General features: G+C 34.0%; 3 protein-coding genes and 1 non-coding gene across 4 annotated transcripts; 2 read left to right on the plus strand and 2 right to left on the minus strand.

Moving 5' to 3' along the window:
- Positions 1-204: 204 nt before the first annotated feature.
- On the plus strand, positions 205-1,412 carry LOC108333610 (photosynthetic NDH subunit of lumenal location 3, chloroplastic). Its single transcript, XM_017569079.2, has 3 exons — positions 205-585; positions 674-963; positions 1,075-1,412. The coding sequence occupies exons 1-3, from the start codon at positions 249-251 to the stop codon at positions 1,189-1,191; spliced, it is 744 nt and encodes a 247-aa protein (XP_017424568.1). The 5' UTR covers positions 205-248; the 3' UTR covers positions 1,192-1,412.
- A 208-nt stretch (positions 1,413-1,620) lies between these two features.
- Positions 1,621-8,100, minus strand: LOC108334460 (kinesin-like protein KIN-14N). The gene is made up of 17 exons (XM_017570322.2): positions 7,668-8,100; positions 7,269-7,518; positions 6,910-7,054; positions 6,718-6,827; positions 6,479-6,598; positions 6,184-6,366; positions 4,637-4,846; positions 4,482-4,556; positions 4,251-4,397; positions 4,032-4,170; positions 3,812-3,921; positions 3,473-3,634; positions 3,155-3,378; positions 2,828-2,909; positions 2,627-2,731; positions 2,436-2,540; positions 1,621-2,087 (listed from the first exon to the last, which is right to left on the minus strand). Exons 2-17 carry the CDS (start codon positions 7,458-7,460, stop codon positions 1,908-1,910), a joined length of 2,289 nt encoding a protein of 762 aa, XP_017425811.1. The 5' UTR covers positions 7,461-7,518; positions 7,668-8,100; the 3' UTR covers positions 1,621-1,907.
- A 3,158-nt stretch (positions 8,101-11,258) lies between these two features.
- On the plus strand, positions 11,259-11,331 carry TRNAA-AGC (transfer RNA alanine (anticodon AGC)). Its single transcript has one exon. It is a non-coding gene; the product is annotated as a tRNA-Ala (tRNA).
- A 1,603-nt stretch (positions 11,332-12,934) lies between these two features.
- Positions 12,935-15,173, minus strand: LOC108333411 (21.7 kDa class VI heat shock protein). Its single transcript, XM_017568842.2, has 2 exons — positions 14,557-15,173; positions 12,935-13,949 (listed from the first exon to the last, which is right to left on the minus strand). The coding sequence occupies exons 1-2, from the start codon at positions 14,864-14,866 to the stop codon at positions 13,681-13,683; spliced, it is 579 nt and encodes a 192-aa protein (XP_017424331.1). The 5' UTR covers positions 14,867-15,173; the 3' UTR covers positions 12,935-13,680.
- Positions 15,174-15,695: the final 522 nt, after the last annotated feature.

Here is a 15,695-nt window from a genome sequence, read left to right on the forward strand (position 1 = left end):
AAAAAAAACATACTCATTATTATGGAGTGCAGTTAGTAATTATGGGGTACCAAAAGAAAACTTTGAAAAAAATAACTCGGGCTACAGCATAACACGACAGGCCCAGAAAACCCATACGTACATGAGATAGAAGGAAATTACTATAGAATCCTTCATGAGGATAACCATTTTATTGGCACACATTGGATATATATCAGTTGGCAACGGATATGAGTGATATAACATAGATTTTGTTTTTCCAAGGTTTGATGAAGAATCTCTCTGTTTCACACTTCACTCATTTGAGCTCCTTAAGGATCATGCCTCCTTTCACAAACTTGCATGGAATCTCCAAAACCTTAATTCCCCTGAAATGCCTTCCAAATGCACACGATACCATAAAAAGAGGACAAGTGGTTGGATTTCTTGGAAGCAAAACACAAGAGGAACCATCAGAATGTTCAGTTCAGACCACAAGAAGAACAGCAGCAATAGGGCTTACCACTCTAGTCCTCACATGGCCATTCCATGACAAGATTTCATCAGCCAAAGATAATGGTTTCTGGGTTGAAGATCACCCTCTTCCTCGATTAACTGTCACAAACAGTAAGCTATCTTGTAACTAGTTTGGTTTATTTTGTTCATTTTACAGTGACTGTCTTAAAAATGATGTGAATGTTTGTTATTTGGTTAGATATTGCAAATGAGAAAACGGGGACACGTTCTTTTCTTAAAAGGGGACTGTTCATGCCAGATATTGGACTGAAAGGAAGTGTGCAAAGGATTAAGAGATATTCCTTTGATCTTCTAGCGATGGCAGATTTGGTACATGCAGACACACTCAACTATGTGAGGAAGTACCTAAGACTCAAGTCTACCATCATATACTATGATTTTGACAAGCTTATCTCTGCCACTCCAGTGGATGATGAAAAGCAGCAACTTACTGATATGGCTAACAAGTTGTTTGATAATTTTGAAAGGGTAAATACTCTTTCTCTTTCCTCCCTTCAAAATTACATGTTTTGTCAGTTAGTATTATGCTATAATAGTGGCTGGACTAATTGTTGAAGCGCATTTGTGATTCAATGACAGCTTGAAGAAGCTTCAAGAAAGAAAAGTCTACCTGAAACAAAATCATGCTATCAGGAAACTGAAGTTTTGCTTAAAGATGTCATGGACCGGATGGATGTATTGTACGAAACAATTTAATCAAGCTGTTACTATTTCTCTTGTCAAAAATCAATTATACGTGTTTGATGTACAATACTGATTCCAAGAGATGGGGTGCTCTTCAAGAACATAGGAGGATGTTATGTCAGAAGAATTGCAAATGTATGATAGTGTCAACTACTATTATAGTGATTTCAATTATTGATGGATATGTATCACCACCCTGGCTATTATATGATGTATGTATTCCACTTTAGAAACATGCTAATGCTACCTTACAACCAAATGCTTGAGTGAAAATCAATCCAACCATTCTTTTAAGAACAGAAAAGTACAGAAGCACGTGACTAGCTCCACAGTAGAGAATGTCATAACAATTTGGAGATTGAATTTAATATGTCTGATGTATGAAACATTCTCAGGATAACAATGATTATTACTTTGATTCTAACACGTTTGACAAAATAATTATTCCAAAAATGTCTGAGACTGACACATGTGTCATGATTAAAAAAGAAGAGTAACAAGAAATGGTGAATATAAGATCAAGCTGAATTGCAAAAAAAAACTACCGCAATGAGAAATCTCTTTTTAGCTAAATGAATACTTAATAACTTCTTCACTATACATTACAATCTATAGACGTGATGTAATGTAACATCACTGATGTTAGAATTGGAGTTATTTTTGCTGTATTAGCCATTACACAAATAGGTTAAACAATATATTCATTCATTCATTGATGTATGTAAAGATTAGAAATAGGTCAAGCGAGATTCTATAGGTCGTCCATTGGTGTGACGGCGTGGTGTTCCGATTTCACATGCATTAACTCTTGATGCAAACCGGAGTGAGCACAGTGACTCTCCTGCTGAAGCTTGGTCAGGAGAGATGTTGACAAACATCAATGTTTTTGAGTCTCCACCAAGACAAGGCTGTTCAACATTGTATCCAACACAACAAATCAGATCACCTCAAATGATTACAAGACAACAACAAAGAAGCATTCAATGCAGTAAAATTGTCAAAACTGCTGCATTGAAATTTTTGTTTATCAATCAACTGATTTCTGTCTAATATCCCAGCTACATTACATGATTTCTTTGGTTTCCTATAGTTGAAATATATTTTAGTTATGAAATAGTTTCTTACATAGAAATTACAATAAAGGGATTCTCACAATGTATACCATGGAAGTCCCTCATGAGATTGTGTTGAATTTAATGTACAGTATATAACTATGTACTACAGATTATTTTGAAGTATGAACAAAGAATAATCACCTGAAGTAGGTATGTTAGCTTTGAGTTTCTGAATGGGATATGATCCTCTTTCTTGGCCAAGGAAAATATGACATCACTTAATGATGACAGACTTTTATTTATTGCCTAATTACAATACAAAGAAAGTTTAGATTAATAGAAAGAAAATAAGTGATGCTATTTGAAATAGAAAACATCATGAGTTTACTTACTTGAGTTTCTTTCAATCGGTCCCCGGTTGAGCCACTCCTCGAAAGACGCTCACTTCCAGCAAGATCAATGAGATTTAGAATGCCTTGTACTTGTTGATCAGTGCTCTAGAAGTACAACATAGGTTGCAATGTGAAAACATGTTAGAATGTTACGGAGTTTATGAAATGGTTCAACTTTTATCAGAGGAGAAACAACCATACCTCATTCACACCATAGATTCGAAGAGTGAATACAAAATGACTTCTAGAAGATTGTTCATTCATCTGAGTTTTGCCCACAGATCTAAAAGAAAAACCAATACAGTTAAATTCAACATCCAAAGGCAAAGGATTTTAACTTCTAGGAGTAAATGTATCAAAGTATTTTGTTGCACTAGAACTATGTCATGTTATTTTTTCCAAAATTAGTAGCTCATTTCTCTTGATCCTATACTATGAATAACTGGGATATGCAATATAACATGGCCACAATAGCTACATTGAAAAAGAGCACTAGAAACCAATAAAAGAACATTATGAAGTAATTACCTGCTGTTAGCAGCTTGACTTAAAAGAAATGCAACCTCTTTTACACTTTGAACATCCACTACCGTTAGATCAGAAACATGTGTATTTCCATTGGCATCATGTTTGATGGAGTATTGCTTCCCAGGAGTACCATTTTCCACACGTGTTGGTGTTCCATCAGATGATGACTTATTTGTAGATAACAAATCACGAATGGTTTCATTGTATATTTCCAACATAGACACCTGTCAAATTTTAAGAAGCATAAACCTTCTTAGACCTCAACATTGAAATTCATGATCCATTACATGAATAACTAAAAACTGTACTTTATATCACCTGCATTTCATATTTCCAGCCTTGGGGTTTCTGAGACTGTTTTGCTTGAAATATTTGTTCTAGTGAACGAGGGATCAAGCCCTTCTCTTCTGGATGTCCAGGCCTGCCCATCATTGTATAAGTTTTCCCTGATCCTGTCTGACCATAGGCAAAAATACAAACCTGGAAAAGAAAATGTCCATTATAACACATTATCAATCAAAACTCAAAAGTCTTTCTGATTATAGAACAAAAATAATAAAAAAGGCAGTTATGCCTTTTTAGCAGTTAATCTGACTAGCAATTACTCAATTGTTGAAATAACATAGAAGGAATAAGAGACAAACTTTAAGAGATTACCTTATAACCATCAAGAGCACTCTGCACAAGCTGTGAAATTTCAATAAAAACTTCTTCTTGTAACGCATCAGGTGCAAAAACTTTATCAAATGTGAAAGAATGTTTTTGGCCTAAAATAGAAATAGCAATATATGTTACAACATTGTTAAATTATAGTATGTAATAAACATACATCAAATAGATAAAAGAGCAACTTCAAGTTCAGTATCATGAGACTTACCACTTTGTGTCAATTCGATGCCCCGTCCAGAAGCTTCCATGGACGTGGGATAAGATATAACCTTTCCTTCTGTGCTACAAGCCTCATCAGGTAACAAAGGCCGTACTCTACAGAACACGCGGATGTTCCCTTTCAGTTCCTGTAAAATCAGAGATTAGTATGATGTGCATATTGTTTTATTTTTTTCCATCACCAATGAAATTTGGCTCAGGGAATTACCAAAATCGTATTGTGCAATTCTTTCCTCAGTTTCTCTCCTACTATAACTTTATATTCTGCATCTTCCAAACGCCTTTGCAACTCATGTACAAGCTTTTGTTGACCTTCAAATTCTGTTCTTGTCTCATTTGCAGATATGTCAGAAACCTAATAAGGAACAAAAATCCAATGTATCATATCACAAGTCCAATGGGACTTCATTTTCTTTTAACTTTATGCCTCATTCATTACCTGCAGTTTCTCCTCTGCAGTGGTGAGCTTCTCTTGCAGCACCTTTATCCGCTCATCTTGCAAAGCACATTTTGCCTGTGCAGGAAAATCATCACATTTCTACAATAACAACAGTAGGATGTGACATTTACCAAAAAGAACAAGATTAAACCAACCTCCAGTTCATTTGTTCTTATGGTCAAGTTGTTCAGTTCGGAGCAAGACTTCTCCGTAGAATCTTTCGACTTCTCTAATTCAGTAGTCAAAGTTTGCACTTGAGATAGTTGGCGGTCCCGCTCATCCCTCACTTGTTGCAGCTCAACACGAAGTGATCCAACTTCACTGGCCAAGGCATCCTTCTGTTTTGTGGCCTCTTCTTGAGAAGACTAGTAAACCAACCAACGAAACTATTTAAGATACTAGTTGCATGATAAGTAAAACAGGCTTCTGGAATTCCAAGGAAGGATAGTAATAACATATCCACATTTACGTACGTTAGAATACATAAATAAGAACATGCTGAAGAAAGATAAAACGCACATCACATCAACTCTTAAAACTCCACAACTTTTTCAATAAATTAAATCCAGTGAGAAAAAAGCTTTCAAATATTTATCAATCTCTAGTTCTTCACACTAAGGACTATTATGAGATCTTTCAGAGCACTCTGATAAACACACGTGCACACACACCTCAGCAGATATCCGTAAGATCATATGGTTCCTGCTTTGTGTCAATGTCCAAAATAAACGTACAAATGAAAAACCACACAGCATCCGGTTTTGTATGCAAGGACTTCTGCGATGATTGAATGCATTTATGCCAGGTTCAAGGAGGGATATAGGGCCAGCTTGGATTACATTCAGATGAAATTGGCATTTATAAAATTCTCTCTTAACCGTTTAAGGTAATTGGTATGTGTGTCCAAATTAATTACCACCATAGATTTTTACATTGGAATATGTCACAGTGGAGGAATTGATTCCAGAGGTTTGTAAAACAGGCAACAAGAAAATTTGAGTTTACGACAAAATTAATTCAACTTTTACACAAACTGCCACTCTATATGGTCATTCAGCTGAGCAATCAGTTGAAAAGGTAAACCCCTTTTTTTCTGCGTTCTTTTACTTGAAAAGACTTTAGCAACGTAGTAATGTGTTAATGTTTTAGGAGGAAGAAATTCCCCCACTGAAAATCTACCAGTGAAGGCTAATTATCATTAGAAGAACCATAGAAATTTGTTTAACAGCAAACGTTTACCTAGAGAGTTTAGTTAAACTACAAACCATTCTAAACCAAACCAAAAATACACCTTATTCTTGTGTGAAGAGCTCAAGAACTCTACAAGCGTCATTCTAGCAAACCCAGAAATTAAGTTAAATAAGATCAACCCTCGTGAAATAGCAACATGAAAAAGGAAAGAAAAAGCACGGCCAGGAAGACATGTAGTCAAGTCATTAAAAACAAGGTTTTTCAAAAATCTATGGCATTCAATGCATCCTAGAAGTGTCATTTTCATCTAAACATGCCCATTAGCAAAAATTCAAGAATAAATTAGTTATTGGATTCTTCCCAACCATCTCTACCAACAAAAAAATGCACTTTACACATTCCAGTGCTCATTAAGAGAGTTGCAGACTTGTAGGTATCAACTATATTTCTCTCACACATGACTACTAGACTTTTAATTGAAACAGTTCACACTTCAGAGCAGCAGACTCACCATAGACAAAGTAAGCTGGCCCTTTAACATAGTAAGGTTCTCCACTACAGCAGATTTTTCTTTCTCCACACGCTTAAGTTCAGTTTCAACTGTAGAAAGCTCTGAATGAAGTTTTCCATTATACTGCTGCAAGCTGGTTATGTAATCTTGTAACCGCTTATACATGTCATTAAGTGATGATATCTGTAGAAATTCATTAATACAGACATTTAGATATAAGAATAATTCCTGACACAGCTAACAGCATCAGATAAGAAGCATAAAAAATATTGAATCGAGACTGATATTATTTTACCTTCTGATTTGCACTTTGGAGATCCCGTTGTGCTCTTCCAAGATCTTCCTCAAGTGTATTCTGTGACCTCTCAAAGTTAAGCCTGGCCTCTCTCTCCTTAACAAGAGATTCTGCTGCTGCCTAGAGTTTTCAAAGATAATAAGTATGAATTATTATCAAATATTAACCTTTACGTAGCATGTTGCTCCAAAAGATTCACCCATGAAATTCCACTGACTTGACTTGAAAATCTCACTTACTGTTTTTTCTGATTCTTCCTTCACTAATTTCTCCTGTAAAGAAGTGCAATTCCGTCTCATTTCAACAATAATTGAGTTTAGTTCATCTTCCTTGATTTTGAGTAACAACTCTGAAATTAAATGAATCTAACGGCATTAGTTCAGAAACTTGATAATGATTTTCCAAACAAGGAAAGGAGAACCAAACTCAACCTATCTCCATGCATCTTTGCTGAGCTAATTCCAATGAACTCTTCAATTTTTCTTGTTCTAGTGAGTAGCTAATCTCAAGGTCTTGGAACCACCTGATGCAAACCTTCAGCCTTTTTATGTAATCCATCATATTTTCACATCTTTCCTAAGAGCACAAAACCTGATGTTAACATAAGATAATGATAACTAACCAAGAAATAATTCATGTAGCACTACTATATATAGAAGCATACACTAATTAAGGACCAAAACCTTGACACCCCTTGGATCTCAAACATAAATAGCCAAAACAAGCAACCTAGAAATAAAACAGATATCACACGAACTCAATGACCATCAAGCCACAGACTTCAACGAACCTTATAATTAAATCTGTCTTTCCTTTTGGCCTTTTCATTCAGCAGGGCCTCGACATCCTCCCTGGTGAACTCTATAACGCCATAATCTGAACCAGCATTGCTTGGTGGAGCACTACTGGGGCCAAGATCATGGCCACCATTTACAACACCATAAGCTGGCCTTGTTCTTCCGTTAATAGGTGTTCCCACCATCTCTTCTCTCTGCCCCAGCTCACTGGTCCTTGTCTATGAGGAGTTCATCACCCATAAACTGGGCAAAACACAACAAAAAGATAACTTTTTTAACCGTGACATTTCACTTGCACTGAGGATGTGTTAAGGGAAACAAACAAACAAACCCGTGACTGAAAAAGAGGTGCAAAAGGGGAAAACAAATCATGGGCATGAGAAAGAAAGTACCTTTGAACCTTGAAGAGGTTGAAGGAGTGAATGTGAATAATGGTTTACACCAGTTCTAGTTCATGGTCTCCATTTTGAAGCTCACCACTCCACAAACTGCAGTAAAAAGAAAAAAGAGAGAGAGAGAGAGAGAGAGAGAGAGAGAGAGAGAGAGAGAGAGAGAGAGAGAGAGAGAGAGAACTAGCGTTGTGGGGTCATGTCATGGATTGTGTTGAAAGCTAACAAGAGATGAAAGGAAGTTGCTTTTGCAAGAAGAGATTGGTGATAATCCACACACACACAAACACAAAAGAGCATAAAGAGAGAGAAGATAGAGAAATGGGGGTGGATCCTTAAAAAGAAGAAAAGAGGTGAAAAAGTGTTAATGGATTATTGTTCTTGTTGTGTTGGTAAGAGGACTTCCAATAGATTGTAGATCTGTGTTGTGTTGTGTTTGGTACTGTTTGTCAGTCCGGACTTAGTTTAGATTTTTACTGCCTCCCATTTTCAACTTTTTAAATCACCTCCTGCCCATCACGTGTAAGATTCGTTTTTCCATGCACTTCATTAACTACCCCAAGAAATTTAAATTTAAATATTTACTAAAGTTTATCTCTTTCACTGATTTTAAATAGTTTTATGTAACTTATTTTTTTCTACCATACCACCGCAACCGTTTTAAGTTTAATATTTAACTTGTAAGAATCTTATACAAACCACACGTATTGCCTTTGTTGTATTGTTATAATGAGGGTTAGACTGAAAATTATAAAATACCTGTTGATGAAGACTTCAACAAATTGAAAAGGATGTGTAATATTTGCATGAAAGTGATGGTTTGGTAGCACTTAAATTACCTTCAAGAATACGAAATGCATCCATTTACCTTAAATTCATATACAGTCTTTTACAAAACATATAGGTAAACCATATAAACCCTCTTGTTATTTTCATTTCATTATCTAAGAAAATGGCACTGGGTGAATTTTTTTCTGTACCTATAATTTTTTTTCTCAGCATTTTAACTAAACTTGAAAAGCATAAATAATTTCTTGTATGTGTTTTTTTTTTCAGCACAGTAAAATGATTTGGAGAAAGAAATATTTTCTTGACAGTAAAATGTAAAATCAGAGAGATCCCAGAATTAATTTTATTCCCAAACTGCAGGAGCAACAGGCCTATAGACTAGTGACACAAATAAATGAATAAAATCCATTTGAACAGTGTTTAAACCAATAAAAAATAAGGAATAGATTAATTACCATTATTAGTTCATTCACTGCTGTAGCAGGATCCAACAGAACTTCATCCAAATCCTAATTAATTAAATATAATTTTTTGCAAACTTCTTCTTAGAGCACTAAAGAAATATTTGAGTTGCGTGAGAAGAGAGTTAAGAATTTTGAGTTTGATTTGGCAAAAGGGGTTAATAAGGCAGGAAAATCTGTGAAAGTGGCAAGTTATGAAAAAGGGAAACAGTGAAGAAGGTACAATAGATGATTCAACACAAGTAGTTGTTTGTTGGTGTTTCCATTCAGTTCTTGGTACTGAGCTGCATTCCTTGTCCTTTTCCTATGACCCCTCTTTTCTTTGAGGCTTCTTCTTCAACTATGCCTCTTGAATTGACTTATCCTCCTCTCTCTATGCACCAAAATAAAGTTTTGTCCTAAGCGTGTTGATTGCATTGCATTGCATTGCATTGCTACAATAATAATATAGTAGTGGACATCATTGTCCATGTTAAGTAGAATAAAGCTCAAAATTCTTTGTGTCACAATCTCACTCTAGATGTTCGGATCTTGCCCTTTCACATTGTCGGCAAAATTACAAGGGAATAATACATAAATCACACACCATTTCTTGCTCTTGCTTTGCATAAATTCTTATCAAGTATTGGTCTGTGTTACCAATAATCACAGTGTTAGTGTGTGTTTGTTGTAATGAATTCACAGAGACTATTTCAACCACAATTTAAAATCTTATACTTTTAGCTAAATATGAAAAAAAAGAAGTGTACTTTTGCTTTGCTAGATTGTTAAGCAATTTCGTGCTTGATTCTTAAGTATCTGGAAAGGTTAATTTCTGAAAGCTGATTAGCAAGTCTTTGTTTGAAGCAGGAAGGAATATGAGTTAGGTGTGATGAGTAATAACTGCATGATTGCTTAGTAAGTATTGAATATTTAATGCTCCATGGACTCATTCATCTTCCAATAATTATTGACATTGTAATTATCATTTGGGTGTATTATACAAAGCTTTGGTCACAAACAAATTAATTACTACATATAACAAAGTGTATACTTACCTTAAAATGTGTTGGTTTATAAATGGCATGGCATCATTTTTTTTATGTGTGGCCTTTGACTTTCACATGATTGAGTACATTGAGTTTGATTATTCAGTTTAGCTTTTGGGGTTAATGTTAGTTTAACAATTCCAAGGTAGTAATGGGACAAATTAGTAGACAAATTAAAACTTAAATCAACTCGTGTAGAGATTTTTAGTTGCACTTGTTGGCCTGCAGTAATCTGCACAGTGGCTTCTCCAAGTGTCATGAACTGAAGATTATACTCAAATCTAGCTAGTAATTTAGAATGAAAGTTGAACCTTGGTTGACCTAACTGAAGAACATGTCTAAATGTTTTGTTCTGTTTGATTTTGTTTGAGTCCAGGTTTTTTTTGGTATTGTACTCTATTGAGGATTAAGAATACACTATGTTAGTAAACTAAATTTCTTTCTAATTTATTTTAAAACATTAAAATAAAGTTTATTATATGTAAAATTATTAAAAAATAGACTTTAAATCTAATTTAATTTTACAAAACTAATTTATAAAGTAAATTTATATTTATTTATATATTTTAAATTAATTTTATTTATAAAGTAAAATTTACATTTATTTATATATTCTAAATTAATGTTATTTTTAATAATAGTAAACATTAGACTTCTATCAAAAATATTTCACTATTTAAACTTAATCTTAAGTTTTCTCTTAGTTTATAGTTTAGCATGATAAGAAAATTGTAAAAGGGTAATGAAAGGAATAGAGCATCAAACACAAAGAGACTTATAGTATCATGATTGTCTTGCTCAATCATTTATGACTTTAGTTGCCTCAGTTCATAAATTCATTTCATTTTCTAAAAGTAAAAGACAAAATCTTATCATTTCATACATGTTATTAAATTCTTATAGTTACCCCATTTAACTTTTTTTTCCCCAATATTTTGTATATATAGAAAAGAAAAATTAAAGTTTTTTTATAAATTATTGGTTGCAATGTTTAATAATGATTTCAATTACATTTTTTTATTTTAAAATATACAAACAACCGTTTTTACTATTCATAATAAACTAAATTTAGAGAGAGAGAAATGTGTTAAAAGATTAAACAAAAACAAGTTTGCAAACATAATCATAAACAAAAGAGTTCATTCATCACTCAAAAGCACTGAAAACCACAAAAACAAATGTAGAAAGAAACTACAAATTTGTCTTCATAGCTGGTTTAACATTTCAAAATTCAAAATTGATGACATTTACACTGAAATTATCATTGGCTAATTAATCTTAGAGATTAGAATAATAATTTCAAGCATTAACAACATGGGGATGTAGCTCAGATGGTAGAGCGCTCGCTTAGCATGCAAGAGGTACGGGGATCGATACCCCGCATCTCCATCTTTTGTTTTATTTTTTTGAATATATTTGGTTTATTTTGGTGAAGAAGAAAATATTAACATTGCTTTTGCAAAGAGAATTCTACCTTTTGATTATTTTACACGAAACCGTTGAGTTGTCTCTGTCAGAGCGATTTCAAAAGCCGTTAATTGTGTGTTAGAAAGTTTAAGGCTTACACGAAACTGTATCCAATTAATGGCATTTACATGCTGGGCAAAAAATTGCCTATGGGACAGTTATATTTCATAAATCATACGCAACCAGGTTAATTTTGGGTCTCTTCACTCATAAGGTCGGAAGCATGGAACACGTCTCATAAATAGTTTTGACCTCATTTGCTATATTTTTCCCTTCTATTTCTTTGACCAATGCCCATGTAAGATATCCAATTTCACTCCCTTTTTAACGTTTTTGTGGGCTGTGTTAGTGTCAGGTTTTAATTAATCTCCTCTTTTTAGGGTACATTTGTCCAAGTAACTACCCCTTTTCGTTACACACCACAATTACGTTGATGTGTGGTTCATCAATGTTCTTATATAAATACTTTAAACAAATTTACTTAGACTGGGTATAGCAAAACAAAAACAACAATAATAGAAGAAATCCGCAAAAAATAGCTACGGAGAATTAAGGAAAAAAACACACAATGTTATCATTAGTTACAAACATCAATATTACTCGCTTACGAAATTGTTAATAAAAAGATCCTATTTATATAGAAATAACTGTTATATCTAATTTTCTTATATCACACTTAAATTAGTGAAGAAATCAAGTAGAGAAAATCTCTTATGACTGGCGAAGAAATTTATCATTTAATATAGAGGTGACGATATGATGTCATTAGATGTTTAAAAGACAAACGAACTTGTCAAAACAGACTATATCTTGAACTATAAAACAATCTATAACATCATACGTCCTACAAACCTTAACAAGATTTTTAATGAGTAAATTTTCACATATGCAATGTGCTTTTCATATAACTTTTTGAAGTTAAGAATAGTATACTTTGTCGCAAAGTTATCTGGCTTTCATTAAGTCTGATGATTCTTTCAATTTCCATGTTGATTTATGCAATCCTTCGTCAAAGTCGTCATTATCATGCAATTTGTGAATGAGGTAAATTTGGAGGAGTAGTGCTTGTCATGGTGTTTTTGTATCTTGTTTCCTTTGTTGCCACATGCTTTGAGGGCACAATTTTCAATGCTTAATTGACCACCATAATGAATTATTGAACCCTGTTAAATGAGATGGAGCATGACACTGTTCAAGGTAAATCCATACAATATTGTACAACAACATTTCTTGTCTATTATATCATGTCAGTTATTACTAACAAAATAATGTTTCCTTTAAGTTGCAAGTGGATAAGTAAAAAACTGGGTGCCCCTGAAGACAATGCAAGAGATTTTTAGGAGTAGAAAACATATGTAACTTGTGGTGCCAAATCTTGTTGAATTTTCCCAGTGAAACAGCTGTCGGATTATAATGCCTTTAAATGTCATGAGGCTCTGGTTCAACCAACAATAAATTTTTTCAACCAACCCATTTACTCAAACGTGAATGTCTTTTGAAATATGCATGTACAATGGAGTTGTGATGGTTAATATATATGTTCATGGACTCAAGAATGAGAATTTCTGCTTTTAGTACATCTTCCAGTCATCTGATAGCAGCCACAACTTGTGACCAATTTTGATTTTAGCGCGTGAAAACTATAGTTATGAATTTGTAACTTTGTTTTTAGATGATTCTTACCAGTTTGTGTTTCTATACAGCTCAATTTCTTACAAAATCATGAATTTTAAGACCAAGCAATGAAACAGTATTCTTTCATGTAGAATGAACATTTTCTGCTATTTTCTATGTATTTTATCAGAAAACTTGAAACTCTCTACAGGAATTTATGCTGATGGGGATCATGATATTGCATTGGCTATTCCTCATATTCCTCCCAACTTTACTGCAATAGTAAAGTCCTCTGTTCGTCTTTCAATGATCACTGTCAATCAAAATAATCATTAATAAACAACTCTAGTACTAAACAAGAAACAAATCATTGTGTTTTATACACCACAATTTCTTTTTATTCCCTTCTCCTGGCATATATATATATATATATATATATATATATATATATATATATATATATATATATATATATATGTGTGTATTATACATCATCAGAAGGCCTTCTCATGCTGGCTGACATTAGTTTGAGATTTGAGAGTTTTATAACTTTGTTAAATGTTTGGTATTAATTTGCATAGGAGCTGCTACTAGATCGTGAGAAACTCTGGTTGGTCTCCACCTGTTATTTCTTAAATTTACACTGCTTCTGCATGTTCAAGCCACATCCTTTCCCTGAGGAAGATCACGACCCTGTTTGCTCTTTGGAATACGTATTTCTAAGTATATGTCATTATGTATGTATGCTTCTATATTCTTCCAATCTGCATCCTCTGGCATCTCAAGCCTTCTCACATATCCATGTTCCCACCAATGGCCACACCTCCAGTCATGGGCCTTTGAGTCTCTTTGCTGCTTCCACGGTCCACTAATTTCCACAACCTTCCCCTTATCAACAACGACTTGAATGTTATTTTTTCCAGTTCCTGTTTTGACAAACCACTGGTGTCACAGAAATTTTGTCTAGTTAAGCACTTTTCTTAATTGAATCTATGGAAACTTGGCCCCATCAACTCCAATCGGCTCAAGTTCATTTATTTCGTTATTTGGTATGACTTTAATAAACATATTGATATGAGTTGATATAAGTTTGTGATGGATCTTTTGAAGGAAAATTCATTGGAAAGTTTCAACACCAACAAAACCTGAGTTTAATCTCATAATAAAAGATTGACATCATCCTTAACTCAAAACTTTAAAAGATCCATCAGTTTGCACTATCAACTAATCGAAACCATACTCATACATGATAGTTTGTGATTAGATATAGTTAGGTGACAGTGTTACACTGTTAGAATCTATATTATTTATTCATAGGTTACTACCCATTGGTACAAGAAAAGAAAATTCTTGATGCAAGGTAAAGGCTCTCTCTCCTTAGGTGCTTGCAAATTTTATATAGTTCCTCCAGTTCTGAGATCCTATTTTGTCTTTCAGATCTATAAAATGATGGGGCAGTTTCATTGTAGCATAATTTGTTTAACATATATTCAATTTACAATATAAGGGTAACTAAAAAGCTGTTTGCCTTACCCGGTATTTCTGCTTTTAATATGTAGCCTTCAGCTGTCTGACACCAATCCACAGTGCTTTGGCCGGAGCTCCTTAAATGAGATAACAATACATCTGACTCAAACTCCCATAGAGGGAAGGCATCAGAAGGATCAAAGAACTTGCCAAACAACAGTGGACTGAAAAGTGATCCATCACCAAAAACCTTGTGCACTGTTGGATTAGTCTGGCTGAAGAATCTTTTGAAAGGCTCTTCTCCCAGTGAAACACACCATTTATGTGGAGTTTGATCTTCTGTTTGAACCTCAAGCCTCTTGTTAGAACTAGTCATCTATGCTAGGAAAACTGAATAATTGTGAGTCTCTGGTGAAGAGAGAGTTTTGTTGCCTTTCTCTTATAGTGTAAGAGAAACCATCTAATGAAACACAGAACAAATTCCTTTGGCATATTTGGGGGCTGTAAAGCAAGGAAGGAATATTTTCTTTTCTAAATTTTTCTTCCATCAAAAGAGAAACCATGTCAGGCATATTGCGTATAGCTAAAGGATATGTGGTATCCCTATGCATTTTGGCTGTCTAACACAAGATGTGAAAAATGGAAAGGGATACCAATCAAGTCAAAGTCCTCTGACAACTGATAGATGCTCTAGCAGAATCTGTGAACCCTTATAGGAATGATTTTTGGCTTAATTAAGTTCATTATAATATATAATGTTTATGCAACCTCAGTCATTCTTTTAAGTGGCTACTGAATTATTTACTACCCATCATTACTGGTTCTCTGAGCTTATTTCGAAGAAATAATCATTATCTTTTTCAACTTTTTAAGAAAAAGTAGTTCCCAAACATGCAATATCTTCAACCTTTCTGGTTGTTACATGAATGCAAGGGATTCAACTTTCATGTTCTATCTTAAGCTGTACAAATCATATTATTACTCTGGCAAGAGTTTTCCAATCACTGAGCTAGAGTGGGGCATGCTTTGATCTATTCAATGAATCATGAACGTATATGTACATTTTCTGTCCTGTGTAAACTCCAACTGAAGATTACTGAATACAAAGATTGAGCACCGACAAGCATAAACTTTCTTGCTCTTTTTCTCTGCCTAGATACTTTGCAACTGGCTTATTTACCTGTTTGTCACGTGCCAGGCATGAA

Source organism: Vigna angularis, chromosome 11 (assembly GCF_016808095.1).
Source record: "Vigna angularis cultivar LongXiaoDou No.4 chromosome 11, ASM1680809v1, whole genome shotgun sequence".
Lineage (NCBI taxonomy): Eukaryota > Viridiplantae > Streptophyta > Magnoliopsida > Fabales > Fabaceae > Vigna > Vigna angularis.